Genomic DNA, 27,715 nt, shown 5'->3' on the forward strand with positions numbered 1-27,715 from the left:
ATCCTTATCTGTACCCACAAACTAGGCAATTAGTTGAAAGAGTATTTACTGAAGACAATTCACCCAATGACCAAGCTACCCAAAGTCCAATTTGCCAAATTTTCCAAATTTATCGACTTAGAAAAATCTGCTTTTCGACACCAATATCTAATTTAGTGAAATTATCAATTCAAAAATTTGTTTATATTAGCAATTTATAAAGTTTATGGTAACTGTGTTGCATGGAAAAGTTTAACAGCTTTATGGATTCTATTATTTAAGATTTGTGGCCGGGCGCGGTGGCTCACGCTTGTAATCCCAGCACTTTGGGAGGCCGAGGCAGGCGGATCACGAGGTCAGGAGATCGAGACCATGGTGAAACCCCGTCTCTACTAAAAATACAAAAAATTAGCCGGGCGTGGTGGTGGCCGCCTGTAGTCCCAGCTACTCGGAGAGGCTGAGGCGGGAGAATGGTGTGAACCCGGGAGGCGGAGCTTGCAGTGAGCCGAGATTACGCCACTGCACTCCAGCCTGGGCGACAGAGCGAGACTCCGTCTCAGAAAAAAAAAAAAAAAAAAAAAAAAAGATTTGTAACTGATTTCAGTTTGACTCAGTTTAGTTTTAGTTTTACCAGTTTCTTCATTAGACTCATTGCACAGTGGATTTCAGTCAAACTCCACTGAATGTCAGTTTTGTGTGTGAGACACATTTCAGACATTTATGATTCAAATGCCTAAAACAAGTAGATAATGCTCATTTGATCAAGATGATAAAAGTCTCTGAATTTGCAGTGTTGAAATGAGCACTTTCCAACTCACTCTATGAGGCAAGTTAATTACCCGATACTAAAACCAAATATGTAACAAGAAAACAAAAATACAGATCAATATCTCATGTGAATATGCAAAATTCCTCAACAAAATACCAGTAAACTGAATCTAACAGCATATAAAAAGAGTTACCACCATGTCAAATGGGGTTTATCCCAGAAATGCAACATTGGTTTTCCATCCTAAAATCAATTAATATAATACACCATATCATATCAAGAGAATAATAAATGAAACCACATAATCATCTCAGTATACACAGAAAAGGCATTTGACAAAATTGAACACCTTTTCATCATAAAACACCCAGTAAACTGGGAAAAAAGGGAATTTTTTCAACCTGATAAAAGGCATGTATGGAAAACTGTACCTAACATTATACTTAATATTAAAAGACTGGATGATTTCCCTCTGAAATCAAGAATAACACAAGGAGGTCCACTCTTGCCTCAACATTCTACTAGGGGTTCCACAAAAGCCACTGGAAAAGAAAAATAAATAAAAGACTTTTATATTGGAAAGGAAGAAGTAAAACTATCTACTCGCAGGTGACAAGGTCTTGTATATAAAAAATCCTAAGCAATTTACAAAAAAGAAAACCCTATGAAAACTAATAAATGAGTTCAGCAAGGCTACAGGATACAAGATGGGAATACGAAAATCAACTGTATGCAAAAATCAATTGTATTTCTGCACAGTAACAAGAAACAACTTAAAAAGGAAATTAACAATTCTATTTACAATAACATCAAATAGAATAAAATGCTCAGGAATAAACTTAAGAAAAGGACAAGACTTATACACTGAAAGTTACAAAACATTGTTGAGAGAAATGTTAAAATGCCTAAATAAATAGAAAGACATTATATGTTCAGGAATTAGAAAATATCACATTATTAAGATGCCAAACTGATTTACAGATTCAACACAATCCCTATCAAAATCACAGCTATCTTTTTGTAGAAATTGCTAAACCAATCCTTAAATTCATATGGAAATTCAAGGGACTCAGAATAGCCAAAATAATCTTGAAAAAGAACAAAGTTGGAGGATTCACACTTCCAGATTTTAAAACTTACTACAACATAATCAAGACTGTGTGGTACCAGCATCTATAGACGTACAGATCAGTGGAATAGATTTGAGAGTCCAGAAGTAAAACATTACATTTATGTTCAATTCATTTTTGACAAAAATGATAAGAAAATTAAATAAAAGAGAAGTCTTTTCAACAAATGATGCTGGGACAACTAGATATCCACATGCAAAAGAATAAAATTGGACTGCTACCTCCCATCATATACCAAAACTAACTAAAATGGATCATTTACCTAAATGTAGGAGCTGAAGCTATTAAAACTCTTAGAAGAAAACACAGCAGTAAATCTTCTTGACCTTGGACAATGATTTCTTAGATATGACACCCAAATCACAAGAAACAAAAGGAAAATCAGATAAGTCTAACTTCACTAAAATTAAAAATGTTTGTGCTTCAAAGCACACTATCAAGGAAATGAAAATTCACAAAATGGGAGAAAATATATGCAAATCACATATCTGATAAGGAACTTGTATCTAGGTATATAATTCTTGTATCTAAAGAATCCTTATGGCCTGGCGCAGTGGCTCATGCCTGTAATCCCAGCACTTTGGGAGGCCAAGGTGGGTGGATCACTTGAGGTTAGGAGTTCGAAACCAGCCTGGCCAACATGATGAAACCCTGTCTCTACTAAAAATACAAAAAAATTAGCTGGGCATGGTGGCTGGTGCCTGTAATCTCAGCTTCTTGGGAGTCTGAGGCAGGAGAATCCCTTGAACCTGGAAGGCAGAGGTTGCAGTGAGCCAAGATCACACCACTGCACGCCAAAATGGGTGACAGAGTGAAACTCCATCTCAAAAAAGAAAAAAAAAGAAAAAAGAATCCTTAAAACAACTCAACAAGAAAAAAAAATTTAATGGGCAAAGGATTTAAATAGAGATTTTTTCTCAAAGAAGGTATACAGCCAGTTTTTTGCTTTAACAAGAACTGGAAGCCCCACCAGGTTCTCACTGTAAAGACTGGAGAAAATTTCCTCATGCATCCAGCAGGGGGACAGAAAAAGTAACAAATTTGAAATATACCCAGAGCTTTCTGTTCTCCTTAACAAGGCCTGCCCTCAAGGAAAACTGTTTTACCACAGCCTAACCAACTTGAGTTTTACCAAAGCCTAACTAACACCGGGGAAAGGAAATACCCAACCTCAGCCCCCTCCAGCCTTCCTGTCTCTCTACGGTGGAGTGGGGGGAAGCTGAGAAGCACTTGCCAAGGTCATAGCCCAAGGACATAGGCTCATTAAAAGACTGAGACATAATTATAAGACTATGTAATGCTTCCCTTATCCACCCCAGCCTTCTCACCGCATCAGTGGGCTCCTGAATAATAATAACAAGGGGTTACAGCTAAAAGAACTGCAAGCCTCAGCCCCTATTTAAGAAGGAGTCTCTAGGAAAACCCAAAGGCAAAAGGGAAGACAAAAATAAGGACACTAGGTGTTAGCTTCTGACACCATGGCTACAAGAAGTAGTAAACACAGCCTGACTCCTAGCCAGATAAACATAAAATCTCACATTAAAGGCCTATCTACCTCAGTTCCTTTTACCTGATACAAAAAAAAAAAAAAAAAAAAAATTACAAGACAGGCTAAAAGGCAAAAAAAAAAAAAAAATCTGAAAATACAAAGCAAGCATCAGAATCAGACTTATATGGCACAGATTTTGGGATTATCAGGCTGGAAATTTAAAATAAGTATGATTATATGCTAAGGGCTCTAGTGGGAAAACTGGATAGCATACAAGAACAGATGGATAATGTAAGCAGAGTAAAGGAAACTCTAAGAGACGATCAAAAGGAAATGTTAGAAATTTAAAAGTGTAATAGAAATAAATAATGTATTTGATGGACTCATCAGTAGACTGGACGTGGCTGAGGGAAGAATCAGTGAGCTAGAAGATATATCAATAGAAATTTTCCAAACTGAAAAGCAAAGAGAAAAAAGGAATGGGAAAAAAAAAAATGAAACAGACTATCCAAGAACTGTGGGACAATAGCAAAAGGTGTAACGTACGTGTAATGGGAATACCAGAAAAGAAAGAAAGAAAAAGAGAGAGAGAGAGAAAGAGAAAGAAAGAAAGAAAGAAAGAAAGAAAGAAAGAAAGAGAGACTGAAAGAAAGAAAGAGAGAAAGAAGAAAGAGGAAAGAAAAAGAGAAAGAAAGAAAGAAAGAAAGAAAGAAAGAAAGAAAGAAAGAAAGAAAGAGAAAGAAAGAAAGAAAAAGAAAGAAAGAAAGAAGGAGGGAGGGAGGAAAGAAGGAAGGAAGGAAAGAAAGAGAAAGAAAGAAGAGGAAGAAGAGAAGAAGAAGGAGGAGGAGGGAAACGAAGGAAGGAAAGAAGGAAGGAAGGAAGGAAAGAAAGAAAGAGGGAGAGAGGGAGGGAGGAAGGAAGGAAGACAGAGAAGGAAGGGAAGGAAGGAAGGAGAAAAGGAAAGAAAGAGAAAGCAAGCAAGCAAGAAAATAAATATGTAAAGTAATAATGACTCAGAATTTTCTGAAATTAATGACAGACAGCAAGCCACAGACCCAGAAAGCCCAAAGAACAACAAGCACAATAAATATTGAAAAAAATATATGCCTGGGCGTATCATATTGAAACTACAAAGAGAAAATCTTGAAAGAAACCACAGAAGAAGATATACATATAGTCAATAAGCATATAAAAAGATGCTCCGCTGGGTGTGGTGGCTCACACCTGTCATCCCAGCACTTTGGGAGGCCAAGGCAGGTAGATAACTTGAAGTCAGGAGTTCGAGACCAGCCTGGCCAACATAGTGAAGCCCCGTCTCTACTAAAAATACAAAAAATTTAGCTGGGCATGGTGGTGCATGCCTGTAATCCTAGCTACATAGGAGGCGGGGTGGGAGGATTGCTTGAACCTAGGAAGCAGAGGTTGCAGTGAGCTGAGATTGCACCACTGCACTCCAGCCTGGGTGACAGAGTAAGATTCTGTCTCAAAAAAAAAAAAAAAAAGATGCTCAACATCATTAGTTATTAGGGAAATGGGAATCAAAACCACAACAATATACCACTTTATACCCAGCTGGGTAACAACAAAATGACGAACAGTAAATGAGCATTCCAGTTTCTCCATATCCTTGTCAACAAGTGTTTGACGCTTGTTTGACCGGTAAACGAACCCTCATTTACTGGTAGTGGAAGTGTAAAATAGTGCAGCTGCTTTAGCAACAGTTTGGCAAATTTTCTCAAATATTTTCTAAAAATGTTAAACATAGAGTTATAATCATACCAGCAATTCCACTCCTAGTTATCTACCCAAGAAGAGAAAAGATGTGTCCACACAAAAATGTATATACAAGTGTTCATAGCAGCATTACTTATAATAGCCCCAAAGTGGAAACAACCCAAATGTCCATCAACTGATGAAAAGAAAAACAAAATGTGTTACATGCATACAAGGGAATATCTTCAGCCATATCTTCAGCCAAGAAATGAAGTACTGATACATGCAATGACATGGATGAATACTGAAAATATGCCAAGTGAAAGAGGCCAGATGCAACAGGCCACATGTTGTATGATTCAATTTATATGAAATGTCCAGAATAAGCAAATTCATAGAGTTACAAAGTAGATTATTGGTTGCCAGGAGCTGAGGGGAGAGCGAATGAAGTAACTGCTAATGGGTGTGGGATTTCTTTTTGGGTGACGAAAATATTCTGAAATGTAATAGTGGTGATATGCACAACTCCATGAATATACTAAAAATTACTGTGAATTGTACACTTTAAAAGGATACACTTTATGGTATACATAGTGTATCTCAACAAAGCTGTTACTTTAAAAAGTAATAAAGCCAAAGTAAAAACCTGACTACTTAGAAGTAGTAACAACTACATAATCAACAGTAAGGAGAAACAGGGATGCTCCTAAAGTACAATATTCCTATTGTGATACAAATGGAACTGGCAGAAATTTTGCAAATGTTTCTCAGATGTCACTATAGCAGGAGACCCATTTATCAATGGCCATCATGATATCTTAGAAAAATTGCCTTCGACTAATTAGTTTATAATTTATGTTATTAATTTTATCACTTATTGTAGTCACTATTATACGATTTACCAACCAACAAGTATGGAAATACAGTATGGCTATATTTCAGCCCACATCTACATTTCTATTAAAAGTACAAATGCACAAAAAATATTAAAGTAAAAGGAAAACTGTTGGATTGAAAATATTTTGGGAGAATTCCCCCCCTCCCAGATTGTATATGAAATTTTTGACATTTGAGTCATTGTACAACATTTGCAGAGTAAAATGCATAAGAAATTCCCATTCCCCAAAGTCTCAGATCCAAAATAAGGAAAAACTTAGAATACACTGAACTTTGGCAAGCCATGGCAAAATGATTTCAGAGAAACAGCTGCAAATAAATTAAAAGTACAACTAAACTAAACTAAACTCAAAATTGTCAACTGATACTTTGTAGAAATCATTAAAAGTAGTTAAAATCAGCCCAACCATGCAAATTGTTGTAAACTTCACACATAATTAAAAGAAATGAAATTTTGGTAAACTGACAAAATTGGTAAGTTCCAACAAATTGATCACTGTGTGAATTGAAATCCACAGGACTGGCTTTCCTTACTTCCCATCCCAGTGGATAGGAGTCCTTCCTCTTCTCCATATTTAATCTCTCCACCTGTGTTCTAGATTCCATTTCCTTCTACTTTCTCTGGCTCTTGCTCTCTGGGAGAGCATAGGGAGTTTTCTTTTCCTTTCCTAGAGCCTCTACAGGGAGTTGAAGTCCTTCAGAGCCTGGAAAACATCCTCACTCTTGAAAGATCCCAATTCAAACAGTGCTGGACTCTGGCCATTTTTTTTTTTTTTTAATACTCCTGCTCACTTCTTCCAGGGCTGGGCTGTACCAAGGAGTTCTAATGACTTGTGATTTATAAGTACTTTGAACTAAGGTTTGGAGCAGTCTGAAACCAAGTACTAATGCTACCCAGTGCCTCCAGCTCACTAGGAAAGAACGAAGGACTGACAGAACCACTGAAAACTGTCTGCCTCCCATCCTGTCACTCAGGATCATCATTCACAAGGTAGGCCTTTTGAGTCATCTCTCCTTTCTCATTTGGTCATCGCCACATTGATGTGCCCTTCCCTGCCCCTAGTTGACTGGACCTCCCACTGCTTCCCTGCCTTTTAGCCCTTCCCATCATGGATTCACCCCTCAATCTTTCCTGTTCTGAAACCTCCATTTCATGGTGACAAACTCCTGAATTCTCAGCCCCTTCATATACCTCTGAGCCTCCACTTCCTGTGTAAGAGATCTGGCTTTGCTTAAGTACTCCCCTTTTGCACATACTTCCACATATCTTTGAAGGAAAAAGGAAGGAGTCACCACTCTCCAGGCTTCCCAAGGCCTAAACAGAGACAACTATTTCTCCATCCTCACCTCTCAGCCTTTGAAATTATGTTGTCTTACACAAGGCTCCACCCTCCTCAGTGTTGTCATGAAATGACTTTCCCTCTTTTTCATCAAGGACTTAGGTGTAGGTGTGTCTCTATCCTTTGTTCTCTTGCCAGTATCCTCAACTCCTTGGTCCTTTAGGCCTATAAGGCCACCAGCTATCACTCACCTTAACAGTGTCTTCACTCCTTTAAAGCTTTCAAGATTTCTAACATTATTGCCTCCCTCGTGCCCATTTTTCACAGAATCCCAACTCCTCTCTAGAGAGAATGAGATCATCAGGTACGATGGCCTCAAATTCCTGCCTTGTCCACGTTCCTCCCCCACTACCACATACTTACACACATGCCCTTATCTGCACCCCACTTATCTTCCTTTTCAGTCTTGGAGGAGGAGGTACTTCTCTTCCTGGCAAAGACCAATCCCTCTTTGTTGTGATGTTTAATTCTTCAGTCCCTCCTCTCTCCTCTGGGACCTTGCTCCATTCTCTCCATGAGCTCCTTACCTGTGATGTTAAACATGCTCTTGTTGCCTTCTTCCAAAGAGCTCTCTGTCAACCCTCTCTGCTCCCACTCCTCCTGCCAATACCCCAACCCACCCCACCCTCCCACCTAGGTTATCTATCCTCTCTGTCTTTTCTCTTGCATTCACTGAGTAATGGTACTTGATTCTGTTGTCTCACTAACATCCTTTCTTTATTCTGGAACAACCACCCCCTTCATGTCAGCCATTTGCTTAACAAACATTGACTGAACATCACCTATGTGCATATATGTGCTACAGTGGTGAACAAACCAGCTTTACCATTTAGTGGATTATATAGACATTTAACCAAATATTCACACACTAGAATGAATGTAAACTTGCCACTGTGATAACTGTCACAGAGGAGAAGTACCAGGCACTATGACAACCCATAATATGGGGATTTGACCTAAAGAGGTCAGAGAAGATATCTATGATGAAATGTTGCTTCAGCTGAGATCTGAAGGGTAAATGAAAGGTCAATTAACAGAAGAAGGGACCAAAGTATGCCCTAAACAAAAGGGCACGTGTATGCCAAAACATTTTTAATCATCAGTCCGAATGGGAGCTGCCGTCTTTTAAGTAACCTGGCCCCCTGCTCCCGAGATTGATCTGGATGGGCACGTAAGTCAGCCCTAACCCCAGGCCATCCAGACTCTTTCCCCAGGATTTCCAAATCTGTGGTTGTTGTTATAAGGCCTATTTTTTAAACTAAGTAAATACATAATATTGATTAGAAAACTAATTTTAAAAATCAGTAGGAAAGAGGAGAAGAGCCAATTCTGCATACAGAAGAATTCCAAATGAAGTAGATTATGTTACAATACATATCATACATACTTCCTCTAGGAGATGGAGCTTAATCTCCCCCTCCCTGAGTATGGGACTTAGTGACACTTCTGAAGAACAGAATATGGTAAGGGGGAAGTAGCCCTAAAGTGGAGAGATCTTAATGCAGTGACTAAGGTTAACATTACCAGTGAAAATTTACATTTATATCATGCACCCCCTGATATGATATAGAGAGGAGGCACTTCGGCTCTGTGGTAGTCTCTCTCCCCAGTTTAATCACATAGAAAACAGAGAAATCAAAATTGAGGGACACTCTACAAACTGCCTGGCCAGTACTCTTCAAAATTGTCAAGGTCATTAAAAAAAAAAAGGAAAGATGGAGACACTGTCACAGACCAGGGGAAACTAACCAAACACGATGACTAAATGCAATGTATCCTGGATTGAATCCTGGGATAGGAAAAGGACATTAGTGGAAAAACTGGTGAAATCAGAACAAAGTCTGGCATTTAGTTAATAAGGATGTACTGGCTCGGTGCAGTGGCTCATACCTAAAATTCCAGTATTTTGGGAGGCCAAGGTGGGAGGATCCCTTAAGGCCAGGAGTTCAAGACCAGCCTTGGAAACATAGAGAGACCCCCTACACTCTACAAAAAATAAAAAAATAAAAAACTAGTCTGGGCGTGGTGGCTCACACCTGTAATGCCAGCATTTTGGGAGGCTGAGGTGGGCAGATTGCTTGAGCTCAGGAGTTCCAGACCAGCCTGGCCAACATGATGAAACTCTGTCTCTACAAAAAATACAAAAAATTAGCCAGGTGGCAGCAAGTGTCTGTAGTCTCATTTCCTCAGGGGAGGGGGGTGGGGGGGTGTGGAGGTTAAAGTGTGAAAAATCACTTGAGCACAGAAGGTTGAGGCTGTAGTAAGCCATGATGACACAACTGCACTCCAGCCTGGGCAACAAAGGGAGACCTTTGTTACCACAAAAACTAGCCGAGTGTGGTGGTATGTGCCTATAGTCCCAGCTGCTTGGGAGGCTGAGGTGGGAGGATTGCTTGAGCCTGGGAGTTTGAGGCTGAATTGAGATGTGACTGTACCACTGCACTCTAGCCTCAGCGACAGAGTAAGATTCCATCTCCAAAATAATAATAATAGTAATAATAATAACAGTAGACCAATGTTTAGAGGAAACTCAGTGAAGGTGTATGGGAACCCCCAGTACTATCTTTGCAACTTTTCTATAAATCTAAAATTATCCCAAAATAAAAAGTTCATTAAAAAAATCAGTAGGAGGAAATGAAGCTGACAAGCAAAATAAAATGAAATGAAAAACAGAAACCAGAGACACAGAGAAAGTGTTACTGGGCTTTCAGTTTCTGGTTCCATTAGCCAGTCGTCTCCCAGCTTTAGTTATCTGGGCCAATAAATATACCTTTCTTTCCTAAATGAATTCAAATTGGGTTTCTTTCATGTGCAATCAACTTTTCACTCTTCCACACACATCACTATTGTTTTACTTCCACTTCACCTTTTCCACCCTGTGGCCTGGTGTCTTTCCCCTCCTCTCCTTTGATACTAAGATCATCAGCTGTCTCCTGATTCCAGAATCTAATGAAGACCTCTCAGACTCATTTTCCTACAATATTTTTACTCTGATGACAACTCTCATTCTAGTGGTTGCTTCTTCCCTTGCTTTCTATGATAACACATCAGATACTCTCTCTCTTTTTTTTTTTTTTTTTTTTGAGATGGAGTCTCACTGTGTCACCCAGGCTGGAGTTTAGTGGCACGATCTTGGTTCACTGCAACCTCCGCCTCCTGGGTTCAAGCGATTCTTCTGCCTCAGCCTCCCGAGTAGCTGGGACTACAGGCACACACCACTGCACCCAGCTAATTTTTGTATTTTTAGAGATGGGGTTTCACCATGTTGGCCCAGGCTGGTCTCAAACTCCTGACCTCATGATCTGCCCACTTTGGCCTCCCAAAGTGCTGGGATTGCAGGCGTGAGCCACCGCACTGGCCCAGATACTACTTTCATTTAAGTCTTACCTTGTTGCCTGTTTCTTCTCAATCTCTTTTATGACTCTTCTTTTTTTGCCCATCTCTTAAAGGCTGCCTAGATGCTCTTCTCACTTCATGCTCTCTGTGAGTGGCCACATCCATTCTCATGATTCCACTTACCACCTGCAAACTAACTGCTTTGAAATATCTACCCTCAGCTCAACTCTCTTCTGAGTTCCAAATTGTATACTCAATCACCTATTAGACATATTTATTTGGATACCTCACATACATCTTAAACTCTTATATCCAAAACTCAACTCACCATCTTACCTTCTCCCCACAAACCTGCTTCTCTATTGCTTCCCCAGCTTCTTAAGTAGCATCACTAATGTACAACCCAAGAACATGGAAGCCATCTTAAAATCCTCCCATGCTACATCCTTTACTTCTAGTAGTTTTATCCCTGTAATTTCTCTCTTATCTTACTCCTCTTTTCTAATCCTACTATCACTACCTTAATTTAGACCCTCATTATAAGCTGGGAAATAGCCAAAATTATGTTGATGACACATAACCTGTCCATTTCATTTATCTTATTAAATAAACCCTTCAATGGCTCCTCAGAGCCTGGACCATTTGCATGACGTATATTTTCCATGATTTGGCTCCATTTACCTTTCCTGTTTTTGCTTCCCACACTAGCCCATATGCTCAACACTCCAGCCAAGCCAGTTTGTGCAGGACCACCACCACTGAAGCCTGGATACAACCCTTCATGGCCAGAGCTATTTTCTTTCATGCTCTTGTGATCTTGAACATGTCAGTTTATTCTGCCTAAAAGTCCTTTCTCTAACTTTTCCCTCTGCTGTGCTTCTAATCGTTCAAATCCAGTTCCATTGTCATCTCTGTAACACTATTTGCTGATGTCCCAGCCCTGGTCTGGATAAGGAAGCCCCCTCTATCCACAACCCCACGCTCTCCTCTATTGTACCTTCTGTTGTCAGTTGGCAGGTCTGTCTTCACCGCTTACCATGAGTTCCTTAGTCATGTCTTAATTTATGTATCTTAACTATAAAGCTGCACATAGCAGGCACTTAAATGTGTCTTCAATAAATGAAGGAAGCAAGAAAATAAACGAATTTAGATTCTTCTATCTGAAAAACTTCCTGACCCCCTAAAACTCCTGTCCCTTACGCCAGTTATAGGTCTCTCTCCTCCCCCGTAGTTAGGCCTCCTTAAAGAATAAGCTCTACTCCAAGTCTTCAGTTCCTCACCTTCCACTCACTCCTTAGTTACTGAGTGCTAATTAGCCTTCATCCTTACCACTACACCTACCACATTGTCCCCAGGGTCACCAGCCTGCCCCCTAGGCCCCAGCCAAATCCAATGGATACTTTTCAGTCCTTACCTCACTGGCCTCCTCTGTGTCATTCCCACCTAATGACCTCTCCTCACTTCGTGGCTTCTGCTGTGGCCATTCCCTGGGCCTCAGTGGCACCACTCACCTCCCTTTCTTTCTCCTTCCTGTCTGGCCACATCCTCTCACTTTCCTTTGAGGGCTCCTCCTCTTCTCAACCTTTACGTGTTGGAGCTTCTCAGCCATCTGTCCTAGACCTTCTTTTCTTCCTAATGTACCTGCTCTCCCTCAGCAATCTCATTCACTCCCTTACCTTCACTTACCATTTGTCACACTTACTATACAATACAGCTTACTGTATACAAAGCAACACAAATTGGGTTGTTGAGGACATTTCAGGTTAATGGGTCTTGCCCAAACAGTAATTTTTCATTTTTCCCAGTGAGAAGATCCAAAAAGCTTTTCAACCAACCTAGAAATGTAAACCTTTAAGGATGAGGATGAAACAATCAAAAGTGTACTTCTATGAGTTAATGGACTTTATTGTACATATATTTAAATTCATATATCATATAAAAATATATAACTGATAAATATTGTCTTTTCCATTCTCATAAATTATTAAACAATTTTATGCATACTCAACACACAAGCAGTGTCTTTCTCATCATTAGGATCACTTTTTCAGCCATCTTACATGTTTTCCCAGAACAGATGTCCTTCTCTTCTGTTTAAGCGAAGGGCTTGGGAGAGGACACAGCACAGTTTGAATTCACAGATGATGCAGTCCTTGGAAACTTTATCCCAAGTCACAAGTTTCATTTGCATCACACTAGGACAGTTGGTTTTTTGCATGCACCCTGCCTGAGTATATTCGTGACTTCAAAACATCACTTAATGTAATGCTTTTTTAAAATTATATTTCTGTTAACCTTTTTACTGAAATATAACATCTATACAGAAAAGGCCACAAGCCATCATAAATGTTCAGCTCAATGAACTGTCAGAATGAAACATCCCTCAGGTCCATATAACCACTCAGGTCAAGAAATAGAACATTTTCGGCATCACAAAAACCTCTTCCAAGTACTACTGTATTGCTTTTTAAAGCAATCTTTAAAAAGCATATTTTGAGACATCCAACACATGCAGTTATGAAGTCATACTACCAGGAATAGTTACCAAAGCTGTGTTAAATTTCTTTGACTACAATACATCCAAAATAGCATTGTTGAGGACATTTCAGGTTAATGGGTCTTAGCCAAACAGTAAAAATAGTTAGCATTTATTGGGCACTTACCATACAGTGCCAGGTATATAGTGCTTTATATATATTACATAATTTAATCCTTAGGCCCACTTTATAGATGAGAAAACTGAGGCAGAGACAAGTTAAGTAACTTTCCCAATGCCACACAGCTTGTAAATAGAGGAGTCTGGACCCCGAGCCAGGGAGTCTGGCTCCAGAGTCCACAAGCTTAGTCACCATACCATACTGCCCTATCCAGTGGTTTGTTGTTCAAAATAAAGTAAATGAGAGCAAACCCTGTAATATGAGAGACCTTGTAAGGACTCAAATATAAGGTTACTCTCTCTTTCTTGAGGGATGATTTTGGAAAAACAAAAAAGCAAAAACCTCACCCTATATTCAAGCTTATACGGCATTTGCAGATGACTCCCAAATATTTATGTCCATCCCAGACCGCTCCTCTAAGTTGCAGACCTACCTACCCAACCAGCACTTCAAAGTCAGCAGCCCCAAGTCACAGTCATCATCTCCTCATACCAACCCCCTGCATCCTCCTCCTGCTCCTTTTGTGGAGCACAGCCAGCCTCACCACCATCCATCCACCCAGCTGCCCAAGCCAGAGCCGTGGATATGATCAAGGACCCCAGTCTCTCCCTCACTCCTTTTCCAAAATCACACTCCCTTCTTCTTCAACTGAAACTTTGTTCCTTCTCCACAGAAGTTCCTGATTTCTTTGTGCCATTTGTACACATCTGAAGTCCAGAAAACCCGTTTTTCTCACAGTCTACTCGCAGTCCTAAGGAAGAAGGACAGGAGTCAGAACTCTCCCAGTTCCTTTAAGATTGCTTGCTCTCTGTCTCTGTCTGATTTCCCCTCTCCCCATATTCTCTCCCAAGTTGGTTTTTTGAGCCCCTTCCCACTTCCCTGCCCGGTTTCCTCCTCACTTTATTTTTCTAGGGAGTATATCGTGAGTGGGGCCACCATCCCCAAAGCTCTTCTTTCCAATACCTCCCGATCTCTACCCTCAAATTTGGGATAAAGAGAAAGTGGGAGAAAGGGAGCCTGGGGGTGAAGGAGAGAAAAGAGATATAAATCATGGGATAATGAAAAGTGACTAACAGGGGAGAAGGCCGAGGTTACGATGGAAGAAGGGCAAGCGAAAGCGGGTAGGGAAAAGGGCAGGGGTGAGAAAAGGGAATGGGGAGAAGGCGTGAGGAAAAGGGGATGATGAGGTGAGACGAAAGACACAGGGAGAAGGGGATGGGGAGAAAGGTGGGGAGAAGAGACGGGGAGAAAGGGATAGGAAGAAGAGGATAAAAGAAGAGGTGGGGAAGGAGAATCTGATGTAAAGAGGCTGGAGAGAGATCGAGCAGAAGGGATAAGGAGAAGAGAAAGGAGAGACGAGGTGGGGAGAAAATGATGGAGACCGGGCGAGAAGAAGGGGATGGGAGAAAGGCAGAGGGGAATGGAGATAACGGTTGGGAAAAAGAAGGGGCGAGAGGGAGACGAGGGCACTGAGGGAGAAGAAGGGAATAGGGGATGGAAAGAAGATGGAAGAGGAGGAGGTGAGCAGCAGGGAGCGGTGAGAAGGGGAAGAGACGAGAGGGCGTAGAGAACCGAATGGGAGGAGAGGACAGGAGAAGTGACGGGGAGACGGGAAGGGAACCGGGACGGGGGCGCGGCGCGGCGCTGGGGCCGGATCCGGAGCCGGGGCCTGGGGCCGGGAAGTGGAGGGGCGGAGGGAGGCCGGGCGGGCGCCGGGGGGAAGGGGGGGCGGCGGCGCGGAGCGCGGGTGGGGGCGGGGGCGGGGGCTCCGCGGGCGGAGGGGCGGGGGCTCGGGTTACCGCGCGGAGGGCGGGGGGAGGGGAGGGGAGGGGAGGGGGCGCGGGGCCGCGGCGGCGAAGCTCGCATCCTCGGCGGGGCTGCTGTGCAGGAGGCGGCGCCCGGGCGTCAGCGGACGGACCGATCGACGGCCAAGGGTGCGCGGACCGACGGCGGCTGCCCGGAGGGGATCGCGGGCCTCGGAGACAGCGACTGCGGACGATGCGCGGCCCCAGGCCCCGCGCGGGCGGGCGCTGCCCGGGGGGCTGACCGCGGCCGGACGGCGCCTCAACACCGGGCGAGGGAGCCCGCGTCACGCGGAGGTCAGTGCCCGCGCCCGCCCGGCCCGTCCGGACGCGGCCGCCCTGCCCGCCGGCCTCCCCTGGGCTGCGGCGGCGGCGGCGGAGCCGGGGGCTTTGTTCTGAGCCGGAGACAATGGGGGAGGGGGGGCCTGGGCCTGCGGGACCCGGGCGAGCGTGAACGTGAGCGTGGGGGCAGGGCCTGGGGGTCTTTGTGTGCGTGTGTCATCGAGTCGGGGAGGGTGGCGGCGTGAGCGTGCGCCGGGGCTGTGGGGTGCGACAGCGTTGTGTTCCAGTGCATCGTCGGAGTGTGTCAGTGCGTGTCACTGGGAGGTTGTGTGTCCCTGGGTGTCTCTCTGGCTGTGTGTGCATGTGCATGTCACTCTGAGGGTGCGAGGGTCAGAATGACCGTGTGTCATGGTGAAGGAGTCCCTGTGAGGGTGTGTTGCCCGCTCTGTGGGAGCCCATGTGTCAGAATGTGGAGGATGGGTGTGTGACAGAGACCAACTGAAACAGAGACAAAGAAATTGAGGGAGGAGAAGTACAGAGAAGCAGAGGAGAGGCAGGCACAGCCTGAAGTGGATGGAGGGGGGTCACCCAGACGTGTTCTGAGTGGGAGATTCGAGAAACTGGGAGCTTGTGTCTGGGATACCCAGCTCAGAATCCCGTGCAGGGGACAGAGCAAGGTCACCGCAGCGTGGGTCCCACGTGGAGGGTGTGGGGAGAGGGAGGTCTAGAAGCACAATGAACTCAGTGTGGCGGGCTGGGCCCACAGCCACAAGGTCATAGGCCAGAAAAATATTGTCGCTTATGTCAACTTCTCAAATACCCATAGGGACACAGTCATAGCCCTACTCAACCCACAAGAGGACACAGTCCCAGGGAACACACATCCTCAAGAGATACCCTCACAGCCATCACACACTTCCAGGAAGCCCACCCCCAGGAAGCACCCCCAGTCAGAACCAACACACACCCACAGCAGACTCTATCAAGCCAACACACACCTACGGAAAATGCTCTCATGACAACACACACCCACAGCAGAAATGTTGCAACCAGCATACTTCCACCGGTTCATTGTCAAGGCCAACACATACCATGGAAGACACTGTTACTGCTAACACTCTCCAGAGACACTGTCACCAGCAACAAGCAAGTAGACCAGCACCTCTCAGGAGACATTGTCACTGCAATCCACATCCGTCAGAAGCACTGTCACAACTGTCACAGCACATCTTATTAGGTTTACTTCCTTGGAGCTGCCCATGCATAGTGGGTGTCCTAGAGGCCTGTCACTAACAGGAGGCTGTGCCACAGTTGCCCTTACCACACAGCCACTTGTACAACCCCCAGGAGACAGTCATGGATGGCATGCACACCACAGGAAGAATTGTCCCAACTTCTGAATAAACTCTGCTTAACTTATCATGCTCACACCATCACCCCTTCTCGTACGTAGATCTCCCAGGCATACCCTCTTGTTCCCTGAAAACTTCGAGATCTGGATAGTGTATCCTGCCATGGTTTCTCAGTGTCCCTCAACACCACAGCCTCACAGATTCTTGACCTCCTTAGCTCCTGTTACCTTCTTCTTCCCTCCCAGGACCGCTCTGTAGAACTATTCCACCTTTAAAATTCTAAACTCTTGCATTCCTCTCTCCACTCACAACCTCCTATGTCCTTCCAGCTTTCAGATGTTCTCGCTCCCATTACACTCTTTAACCTCATAATGACCTCTTGCCCTTGACCTCTTTGTTTTCTCCTACTCTGTTCCTTTCTGACTTTGTGCTTTCTTTCCAGCTCATATGCTAAGGATCATCCCTTTAACCACTCCTTGGCCACTGTGTTTCCTTGTCTTCTATACTCATCCCTCAAATTATTGCCCCTAACTAGAATGATTTCTCAGCCACACCAGGGGACGCTTCTATAAATTCATACTTCTAAAAAATTCCAACCTCAACTGGGCCCTTCATAAATAAATAGATGAAATTTTTTCTATTTTCTTCACACTCATTACCCCACATCCCTCACACCATTGTTTTCAGTAGATTAATTAATCAATACACTAATTCTTTCATTTAACAAACACATACTAGGCACCCACTCTGCTAGGCATTGTGACAGGAGTTGGCAGCACAAGTGTGAACAAAATGGACATGGTCCTTATCCTCATGGAGCTTACAGGCTGTGGAGTGAGTGTTGTAACATAGCAGCACACAGCAGAGTAACCTAGGCCAGTGTAGGGAGGTCAGAAGAGGCTTTCTGGAGGAAGTGGCATTTAAACTTAAACTTGATGGAGTGGGTGGAGAATATGCCAAGTCAAGGGAGCAGCATGTAAAAGCCCACGTAAAGGAAAATAGTGTGTGTTTGAGGGATAAAGCAGTTCAGTGAGCCTGACACTTACAGCATGAGGTGACGAGAGGGAGAGAGTCTGTGGGAGAGGTAAATGGAGGCCTAGACCATGCAGGGTCTAGGAGGCCACAGAAAGAAATTCATTTAACCCAAGAATAATGGAGAGTTACCAAATCATTGGAAGCTGTGGAGCGATATGATCATATTCATTTTAGAAATACCACTCTGACAGCAATGTGGAGACGGGAGAAGGAGCCTGAGAAGGAGGACAGTTGGCTGTTGCAGAAACTCTGGAGGGTATAACACTGGCCTGAACTGGAGTAGTGGCAGGAGAGAAGGAGAAAGTGGATGGTTTCAAGAGCTCTTTAGGCAGTGGGATCAGCAGGGCTCAGTGACAAAGCAGACATGGGGGGGTGAAGGAAAGGAAGGAATTAAGAGTGGACAACCTGGTCTTCTGGCTCACTGAGGAAACTGAGGCCATCTGTTTTGAATTCCCTCAGATTTCTGCCTCCTCCCTCAAATTTTATCTGCATCCTCTTCAATCTTTTCTCCTTCCTTCCTATAAGAACTAAGTGGTGTCTCTTCTAGTTAAGGCCAATCGTCTACCTGTGTTACGGATCCCATCCCTTTCCTTTTCCACAGGGACCTCACTCAACTGATTATTCCATGTGTTTCCCATGTCTCCAGTTCCTTCCTTTCTCCCATTCCTCCTGGGAGGACATAAAGATCCTCCAGCCTCTCCTATCTTTCTTTAACCCTGTAATTCCCTGTTAGCTAAGAGGTTTCCTCACTTTTCTTCACTGTCACATTTTGTGAAAGAGTCTTCTGCATATAGCTCTTCCTACTTGCTCATTTCCCATTTGTGCCTGCCCCCCAAATGTAACTGCTTTCCGTAGGAGAAAGTAACATCTCTTCTGCTCAGTCTGGAGGATCTTTACAAAAGTCCTTAACTGCCTGACCTCTCAGGAGGAGCTGACATTATTGACCATTCTTTTCTCTTTGAGTTGTTCTTGTTGTTTGGCTTCTGAGCCATGATTTTATTCTATCAACATTTAACAGGCAAATAAGCGGAAAGTTACATTATGGTACGTGTCTCTGCTGGAGCTCCTCCTAGCTGTTCTCTCAGTCTGCTTTGAGGGATACTTTGTATGCCCCCTGAATGTCACGGTTCCTTAAAGTTCTGGCTTTGACCTTCTTATTGTCTCACTGTATACACACCTCTAGGTAATCAATTTCATTCATTTTTCAAGGCTTTAATTAACATCTATAGGCTGATGACTCACAGACATCTCTCTTCTAGGCCCCATTTCTGCATACCTGCTGCATGCCTGCTCTTTACTGTATAGCTCACCGACCCCTTATCATGTGCAAACCTGATCTCATCATTCCTTCCTTCCCCGAATGACCATCCCCACTCAGGTTGCAAGCTGGAATCCCAGAAATTAACTGTAACCATTCCCTTCTCCACATATCCCATAATCCAGAAATCCCTTGGAACGTGTTGGTTCTGTCTTCTCTCCAGCAATCTCTGATATCCCATCCCCTTTTCTCCGTCACCTCTGCTGTTGCCCTCATCTACCATCTTTTCACATGAATTTTTGCAAGAGCCTCCTAACTTTTCTTTCTACACTTCTCTTCCCTCTTCCAATCCATTCTTTTCATTGCAGTAACAGACACCTTCCTAAAGTACAAATCCAACTATGTCACTCCCTGCTCAGCATTATTCAAATGCCTTCCATTTTCCTTGAACAAAATCTTTGCTTTTTAACGAAGCTTATGAGATCATAGTCTGACCTCCCCAAGCCTCCTAGTCTCATCACCTGTCCCATTTCCCTAGCCCCCTCCCATTTTGAGTTTCAGCCATATTGAATTTCCTGTAGTTCACCAAAGACACTACATTTTTCCATGCTTCTGGCCCTTTGCACATACTGCTCTGCCTGCCTGAAAGGCCCTTCACTCCTTTCTCCTGGCTTATCTCTTCCCTTCCTCATATCTGGTCTCAAACTCTGCCTTTAATGACTCCACCAGGCAGGCTTGAACTCTGTGTTTCATTGTTGTCATTGCCTCTTCCCTGTCTTGTCTCCAAAAACCGCGCTGGGACCTCCTTGATGGCAAGAGTGCATATTACGCATCTTTGTGACTCAGGGTCCCACACAGGTGCTCGACTGTGAACAAAATGAATGAATACATGGGTACCTCACAGCACATCCCTCACCCTCGTTCACTCTTCAGAAGACTGACACCTAGTCTTAGCTGCCCACATAATTATGAAATTTTCACACTACCCACTTACTCTGCTGGAGACACTTCCACTCCCCTCACCTACAACTTATCCTTCCTTCGTCTCCCTCGATCCTCTTCCTCACCCTTATCTGTACTTTATCTTTCATTCAGTTAGCAAATATTTAAGAAGTATCAGAAGTTTGCAGACCCAAATCCATTGAGCCAGGTGTCTACTGGGGCTCTGGGAAGGGATAGAAGAAGCAGAAGCTGTGCCAGGCTACAAGGCATTACGGTGCCTCACCAGATTCTTTTCCCAGAGGTGTCCTAGGCTGCTCCTTCCTTTAATGCCCTCTTACCCCACGGACTCACCTACCCTGAGCCCTCCAACTCCTGGCATCCTGGCCTCAGTCCTCCCCATATTAGGTTCCTTGATTCTTGTACCCTTTTCCTCTTCCCTCTCTTGCCTGTCAGTGGTAACAGAGGCAAGACTGGACTCTCTCTTCTCTGATGCCCTGGTATCTGCTAGCAAAAGCCCCTCCCAGGGGTTCATGCTATTGTCTCCTAGCTTCTTCCCAGCTTCCTGCTGACCCCCCTTCCTTCAGCTCCCGTATCCATCTTCCCTAGGTAACCTTCTGACACCAGGGCACTTTCAACCACTGCCACTTGGGAGGGGCTTCCATTTCCCTCTGTCTTCTGGTGAGAGGGCACCTCCTCCAGGAGGTCCACTTGGAACTTCCAAGCCCTTCTCTGCTCACTTAGTATGCTGCAGTGTCCTTGTTATTTTTTTCTCTTTCTAAGCTACTGGATGGAAGAAGCTTGTTAACTCTCAGAGCCTAGAACACACCTCTTATATGGATTGTGAGAAAGAGAGAAGGAAAGGAGGAAAGAGAAGAAAGAGGGGAGAGGGAGCCACACTTTAGACTTTTCAGCCACACTATTTATGGCCTGGATGACTTAGCTTCTTTGAGCTCCCCTTTCATCGGGTGAAAATGGAGGTAGCAGTATCTCCTTAAGAGAGTTGTTTTGGGGATTCAGAAGGAAAATTATTAAGTATTCAGCTATTAACTTAGTTAATTTTACTTCTAACATCTCAGCCCCTCTACTATGCTGTCCTACCCTCAGCTTCCCACTTTTCCAAATTTGTTCTTCCACTTCGACATTCTGGTTGCTACATCTCCAACTTTTCTGCTGGCTCTGGCCTCATTGGCCTGTTCTACAGCCTAGACCCTGATTGTCAAGGTCAGAATTTAGGGCAAGCCTTGCTGCATGTCACTACCCGGTGTCCCAGCTCCCTCACCCTGCCCTGCCCGTCCCTGCCAAGTCTCCCCACCTGTGAACATCATGAAGGAAAGGACTTGATCTGTCCATGTCACCTGTATCTCTAGGGCTTAGTATGGCATTTGGCACATGGTAAGTCTTCAACAAGTATTTGTTGAATAACAGATTTATCAGTGAATCACTTCACATGTGTACCCTACGACCTCCTCTCCCCTCTCCCTTTTATCTTTGTCTCCTGGAGGCCTCCAGTCATCCTCCATGTTCCTTCCCCTCTCTTACCACCTGCCCCCATGCTCACCTGACCCTCTACCTGGACTGACAATTGTCTCAACATTGAGCTCCTCCTCCTCTCACCCACCCTGCACACACTGCCAGATGTATTCTCCTAAAACAGAACTTTGATCATTCTCCTTCCCTGCTTTGCTGCCTGACCAGTTATATGAGCTTTTATCAGGGCATCCCAAACCCTCCAGCAGAGAAGCAGTGTGGTCTAACAGAAAGCAGTAGCTTTGGAGTCTGTCAGAACTGCATTCTAGATCATTCTAAATGTCTCTCTTCTATCTTCTTTGAGCCCTCAGTTTCCCCATCTGTGAAATAATACTTATTGCAGAGTTACCGTGTGTGTGTGGCACACAACAGCAGCAGCTAACATTTAATGAGCGTTCACTGTGTGCTGGACATTGTGCTATGTTTATTGTTAGCATTATTTCATTAACTCTCATATCAACCATTTAAGGTAAGCACTTTAAACTCCAGAGGTTTAAGAGGAAACTAACACTTAGAATGTTTAGTAACTTGCCCAGACTCATGCTTAAGTGGCCGAGTCAGGATTTGAACTCCAGCCTGACAGTTAAGCCTGCCTTCTTAACCACTGTAATAATATCTCATGCTCACATACTTATAAAGCTTAGTATGTGCCAGACACTGCTCTAACAGCCAAATACAATGTAGTAGGTATTATTATTGTCCTTATTTATAAATGAGGAAATGGAAGCACTAAGAAACTAAGTGGCTTGCCCAAGGTCACACAGGCCGTAAGTGAAACTGGGAACCAAATTCAGCTGGCTTGGCCCTGGAGTCTGCATCTTAACCACTATCCTGTCCTGCCTTGCTATGATTTATTGTCTCCCTATTCTAGGGGTGTAGTAAGCGTGTATTGGTGAATGGATCCATGCTGATGTCTGGTCTATGGCTAGCTATTAGTTGATCCGTTCTTTCTCATTTCCCACTGCAAGAGGCTTGCACCCGTAGTACTCTTCTGGCACAATTTTCTCCATGATCACCAGAGACCTCAGTGTCCACTTCTCAGCGCTTATCTTACTTGAATTCTCAGCAGCATTGGACATTATCGATCCCTTTCTTTTTTTGAAATGTTTTCTCCCTTAGCTTCTGTGATACTGCCCCCAGGAAGAATAAAGGTCTCTTCAACCTGCTGCTTAATGTGACTAGTTCTCAGGGTTCTGTCCAAGACTCTCTGCCCACTCTACACATTCTATCTGATGGAGTCTCTAAGGCCACAGCTTTCGGTTACCCCATGATTTGTCCAAATCCACATCTCCAACCCTGGTCTCTATGCTAAGCTGCAGGCTTGCAAACCCAACTGTGCTTGAATATCTTCACATGGGGATCCCAACAGTCACCCCCCAAAATGGCTTTTCCTCTGCAATGTCCAAATGGAACCACTTTAGTAACCTGGCCGGAATCCTGGTAGGCAGGCTGGAGTCTAGAGTCCTTCCACTCCCTCATCTTCCTGGAGAGTCAGTGACCAAGTCTTCTCACCTTCACCTCCTCACATCTTTCATGTCTGTATCCTCAGCCTCACCGCTGCTAACCCAGACTCTCCCAGAGGCCTCATTCTTCACCTCCCTCCTCCAGGTTCTCTTCCTTTTTCAGGGCTCCATTGCCCTGCGAGGACTCTGTCCCCTCAACTTTCCTGTAATTTCTTATTCTCTCCATCTTTCCCTCCTCCCTGAATCTCAGGCAACATAGACTACATAGTCTTGCGACCAAATTAAGGCTGTGTTAACTCAGGAAAATTGTTTCACTCTGAGTCTCAATTTCCTTGTTTGAAAATGGAAGCCAGGATTCCTTCCTCACAGGGTTGTTATGGTGATTAAATGAGATACTGTCTGTGAGTTGCTTGGCACAGGGCCCAGCACACCATAAAAGCTCAGAAAATAGACTTTTCCTCTGCCTCTTTTGCTCACATCTGTCCTCAGCTTCTCCCTGGAGTGCTTCCTGGAAACCAGTCCTCGGGAGAGACAGAGCCAGGCCCGGGCACTGCTCTGGCCACCGTCCTATGGGGCTGTCCCAGGGATATCCAGGGAAGCTAATTTGTCAGCTGTCTCCTCTTCCCTCCTGAGCCCCCTCCTCCTTCCTCCAGCTCCGGACCAGCACGCACCCCGGTGGGGCTGTGGCTGTTCCTGCCTTAACTCATCTCCCCTTTCTGAATTAGCTCCGCTCCCTCTTTCCTCTGCCATACACAGTCACTCTCCCTCAGTCTTGCTCCCTGTCATCCCCCTACCAGAACCTCTTCTCACTTCCTCTTTCTTTTATGCCTGGCCCTGTCTCCTCACCCCTTTGCTCACTGAGGCTACCCTCGTCTTCCTCCACTTCTAGCCCATCTGTCTTTTGTGGCGCCCCTCCTCACCCCTGTTGTCTTGCTGCCCCTCGCTGGCCCTGGGACAGGAAGTTGAGGGAGGAGGCCTGGGTGGTGCCAGCTCCCCCAGCCTGCTTCCCCTTCAGCGCCTCGGGCCACTCCTCTACTTCCTCCTGGAGCACCCCCTTCCCTTGTAGTCCCCCTGCTCCTCCCCCCCCAGCCCACATCTCTTTCCTCTCCCATGTTCCCCCTGCTTCCAGGTCCTACAGACACACAGACTGGGAGTGTGAGGGGAGCTCTGTTGGTGAGGGAGGGGGAATTGACATCACGTTTCAGGCCCCAATGAACAGTCTTGCCCCTCCCCCTCCTAATGAGAACCAGCTGTGGTTCCAGAGGCCCAGATGTGGGGATGGAGGAGGAGAGCAGGATGGAGTCAGAGGACCAAGTAGCAGGACCGGTGACAGAGTGAGGGCACGTAGCATGGCAGAATCAGGTGGGAGAAGAGCCATGACAGATCTGGGGGAAGGAAGAAGACAGATCTAGGCAGGAGGCAGCACATACTGGGGAAAGAGACAAGATGGAGGGGCAGGCCAGATCTGGGGGAAGGGATGGGACAGACCTGGATAGGGAAAGATACAAGAGCAGGGAGGAGGAGCCAGTCTCAGGGAAGAGGAGTGAGAAACACTGGACAGACTTGGGGAGATGGTGCAGAGGAGAGCTGGAGTGAGCATGAGACGGTCTCGGGAGAGAGTCTGGAGTTCGAGTTTGGAACTGGAAGCCTTGCAGCAGGAAGTGATGAGGCACAGTCCAGACAGAGGCCCCAGGGACCTGGAGGTCACAGCTGCAGCCGCAGAGCTGACCACGAGTGCCCCGGCAGCATGTGTGAGAGCATGCCTGCGTGTGGGTGGGTCTTCAAGTGTGAGTGCATGCTCGCCTTGTCAGTCTGTGCATACGTGACACTGGGTCTGTGTGTGTAGAGGGTGGGTGTGTGTGTGTATGTGGGGGCGTATCAGAGGGTGTGTGAACATGCCTCTTGGTGTGAGAGCCATGAGAAAGTGTCTTTCTGTGTGTGTGTATGTATACCTGCATATGTGTGGGGGTGGGTTCCACGTGAAAGAATAGGCTCATCTGTGTGGAAAATGTGCTTCTGTGTATATATGCAAAGTGGTCTCTGTGTGTGTGTGCTGACTGTGTATATATTAAAGTGAGCCTCTGTGCACGTGTGTATGAGCATGTGTTGAATGTACCTGTGTGCCTGTGAATCTGCCTGCATGAGAATGCATCTGCATAAGCCGGACAGTGTGAGAGAGAGTGCCAGGCAGTGCATGGGGCTGTGACTTTGTGAGTGTGCACCTTTGGGTGTCCACCGTGAAAGTGTTCTGCAAGAGTTTGCAGTGGAAGGAACACAGGTTGGGAGAAGGAGTTGTTTTCACACAGGGCATCTGCCTGGACCTGAGTCTCTCCTCTTGAAGGCTGATCATTCACCTGAGATTTACCTCATACCATTCATAGACTGCTTCATTCAGAAAACGTGATTATCATATACTATATGCTATGCTCCATGCTACATATAAAGATGAATAAAAGCCAGTCTGGGCTCACAAACAGCTACTTGTCTGGGCAGGAAGACAGGTAACTATAATACACAGTATGATAAGCACATTGGCCTCACTATTATCTTCCCTCCCTCCAAACCATGACTGCTTTCTCTCCACTAACTGATTAAATCACTAGGGCCGTTCTTACCCCTTGACCCCTAGCCCAGCCTTTGGGCTTAGATCCCTGATCTGGGCCCTGGAACCACCCTTGTACTCTCATCCTTTCCCCTCTTCGGATCAGGCCTGGGTTCACCCTGACCTCCTTGTTCGGAATCCCTCTGGCCTGTTATTCCATGTGGCACACATACAACCCCAGCATTCTGAAGCTGGGATGAAGGCAGACAGGGGGCCTATCGGGGAATGGTGCTGGGAATTAATGAAAGAGAGTCCAGCAAATACCCAGCTCTGTGTTCCTTTCTTACATTGTTTCTGATTTTCACAAAACCCCACAGGATAGGTGTCACCGTAGCCATTTTACAGATTACGGACATAATGCCTAGCCAAACCCAGTCCAAGCTCCAAAGCCCCTGCTCTTTTTATTGCTTCACACAGATGGGAGAGAGGAGGTGGGTCAGAAGTGTAAGTAGGGGAGTCAGAAACCCACCTCTCTTTGTGGATAGGAAGTCCTACAGCACAGCAAATCTGTAAAGACCTGAGAACATGTTTATGTAGTCACAGGACTGACCGAGGTGCCTCAGGGTCCTGGGCTCACGTGTGTTTGTGTATGTTGTCTCAGTTGGCCTGACCTTGGATGTGTCTCTCTGAGTGTGTTATGTGAGTATGGTGGTGTGGAAGCATGAGACTCTGACCATTCATTTAGCACGGGCTGCCTGCTCTTGCTATAAGTCTACTAAATGCTGGAGAATCAAGAGACTAACCAAGACCTGTCACTGCCCTCAAGGAGTCTCCAATCCAGTGCAAAGGGATGACACATGAACAAATCGAGGCTGCTATGCAATTTATTGCCAGTGTTTGCCAAAAGTAATGAGAGCCCAGTAGTGTGTATAATAGGCTCTGCACGGGCAGGAGGGAGTGATTTTGTGGAGAGGATTTTTAGAGGATATCTCATGAAAAAACAGTAGCAAATACAAGGCGAGGAGTCAGGAAGGAGCATGGTAATAGATTTCGTGATGGAGTGCAAGGTATGGTGGGGGAAGTAAAGGTGAGGGACCGTGGAGAAGTTGGCAGGGCTCAGATCATGAAGACATGTTGAGGAGGTTGGACTTTATCTTGTAGATCAGACGTTCTATACCTAGTTAGTGTCCACGAACCTCTTGACACTGTAGACATAAGTTTGTGTGGTTCCCTTTCTGTCTGTAGAGGGGCATTTGTTTTCTGCTGTCAGTTATGGGAACCAGTGGAAACCTTTCATCAGGAGTGGTTTGATGAGAGTTGTGTAGGTATCTCCAGTCAGGTGGAGATGGATCAGAAGGTCCAAGCCAGTAAGCAGAAGACCAGTGAGGAGCTATTGCAGGAATCACAAGGAGAGGTGTTCGGACTGGGATGTGGCAGTTTGGAGAAACAAGAAAGACCTGAGACATGTCTAGTTGAAGTGGTGGGGTTTACATGACTAATTGGAAATCAGGACTGAGGATAAGCAAGGACACAAGGAGAGCTTCTGGATTGCTAGTTGGACACCTGGATGGATGGTGGCCCTATTCACAGGAATAGGAATGGAGGAGAAGCAGTTTGAGGTGATGGCTGGGGATACTGAAGCCCAGTATATGGCTGGACATGTGTCCCCAGAGGTCTTCAGAGCTGGAGCTGGAGATTGGAAAGTCATTAGCAAATAGATGGCACATAAAAAATGATTGACAAATTTGAACCGAAGGCATGGGAGTGGATAAGATCACCCAGGCAGAGTGTGGAGAGTGGGAAAAGACGCTGCCCAGGACTGAACCACGAAGAGCACCAATTGTGAAGGAGTGGGCAGAGGAAAAAGAACTTGCAAAGGAGACAGAGGAGTGGGCAAGGGAGCATGATGGAAATAAGAGGTGGGGGTCACAGTGTGAAACCGAGGAGAAGAGATTTCAAGGAGCCAGTGATCAGTGTTTCAGAGTTCCAGAATGACCAGATAAAAGGAATATAAAAAGGTGGCCGTCAACATAGAACATGGAGATGTTTGGAAGCTTAGTGAAAGCAATGTCACAAGAGAGGAAGCCTCACTGCATGAGGGAGGAGAGTGTGAGAAGTGAGAAAATGGAGGAAATGAAACAACCTTTCAGAAAGGGTGATAGCTTCTGAATGTCCCTCTTTCCTCTGGTGACTACATCCCAT

The 27,715-nt window shown here is 45.0% G+C and overlaps 1 protein-coding gene across 3 annotated transcripts in view; it reads left to right on the forward strand.

Moving 5' to 3' along the window:
• Window positions 1–548: 548 nt before the first annotated feature.
• The window catches only part of DCHS1 (dachsous cadherin-related 1), a 49,121-nt gene continuing 21,954 nt past the window's right edge, over window positions 549–27,715 (forward strand). Inside the window, exon 1 of one of the 3 annotated variants that reach the window (XM_055282595.2) lies at window positions 549–6,968. In XM_055282595.2, coding sequence (XP_055138570.1) covers window positions 6,865–6,968 — 104 coding nt within the window. In that variant the 5' untranslated portion in view covers window positions 549–6,864. Of the gene's footprint in view, window positions 6,969–15,128; window positions 15,410–24,468; window positions 24,745–27,715 lie in introns of those variants that run through there. The other 2 variants (XM_055282596.2, XM_063641173.1) reach the window with 2 other exon arrangements.

The sequence above is a fragment of the Symphalangus syndactylus genome, chromosome 6, assembly GCF_028878055.3.
Source record: "Symphalangus syndactylus isolate Jambi chromosome 6, NHGRI_mSymSyn1-v2.1_pri, whole genome shotgun sequence".
NCBI lineage: Eukaryota > Metazoa > Chordata > Mammalia > Primates > Hylobatidae > Symphalangus > Symphalangus syndactylus.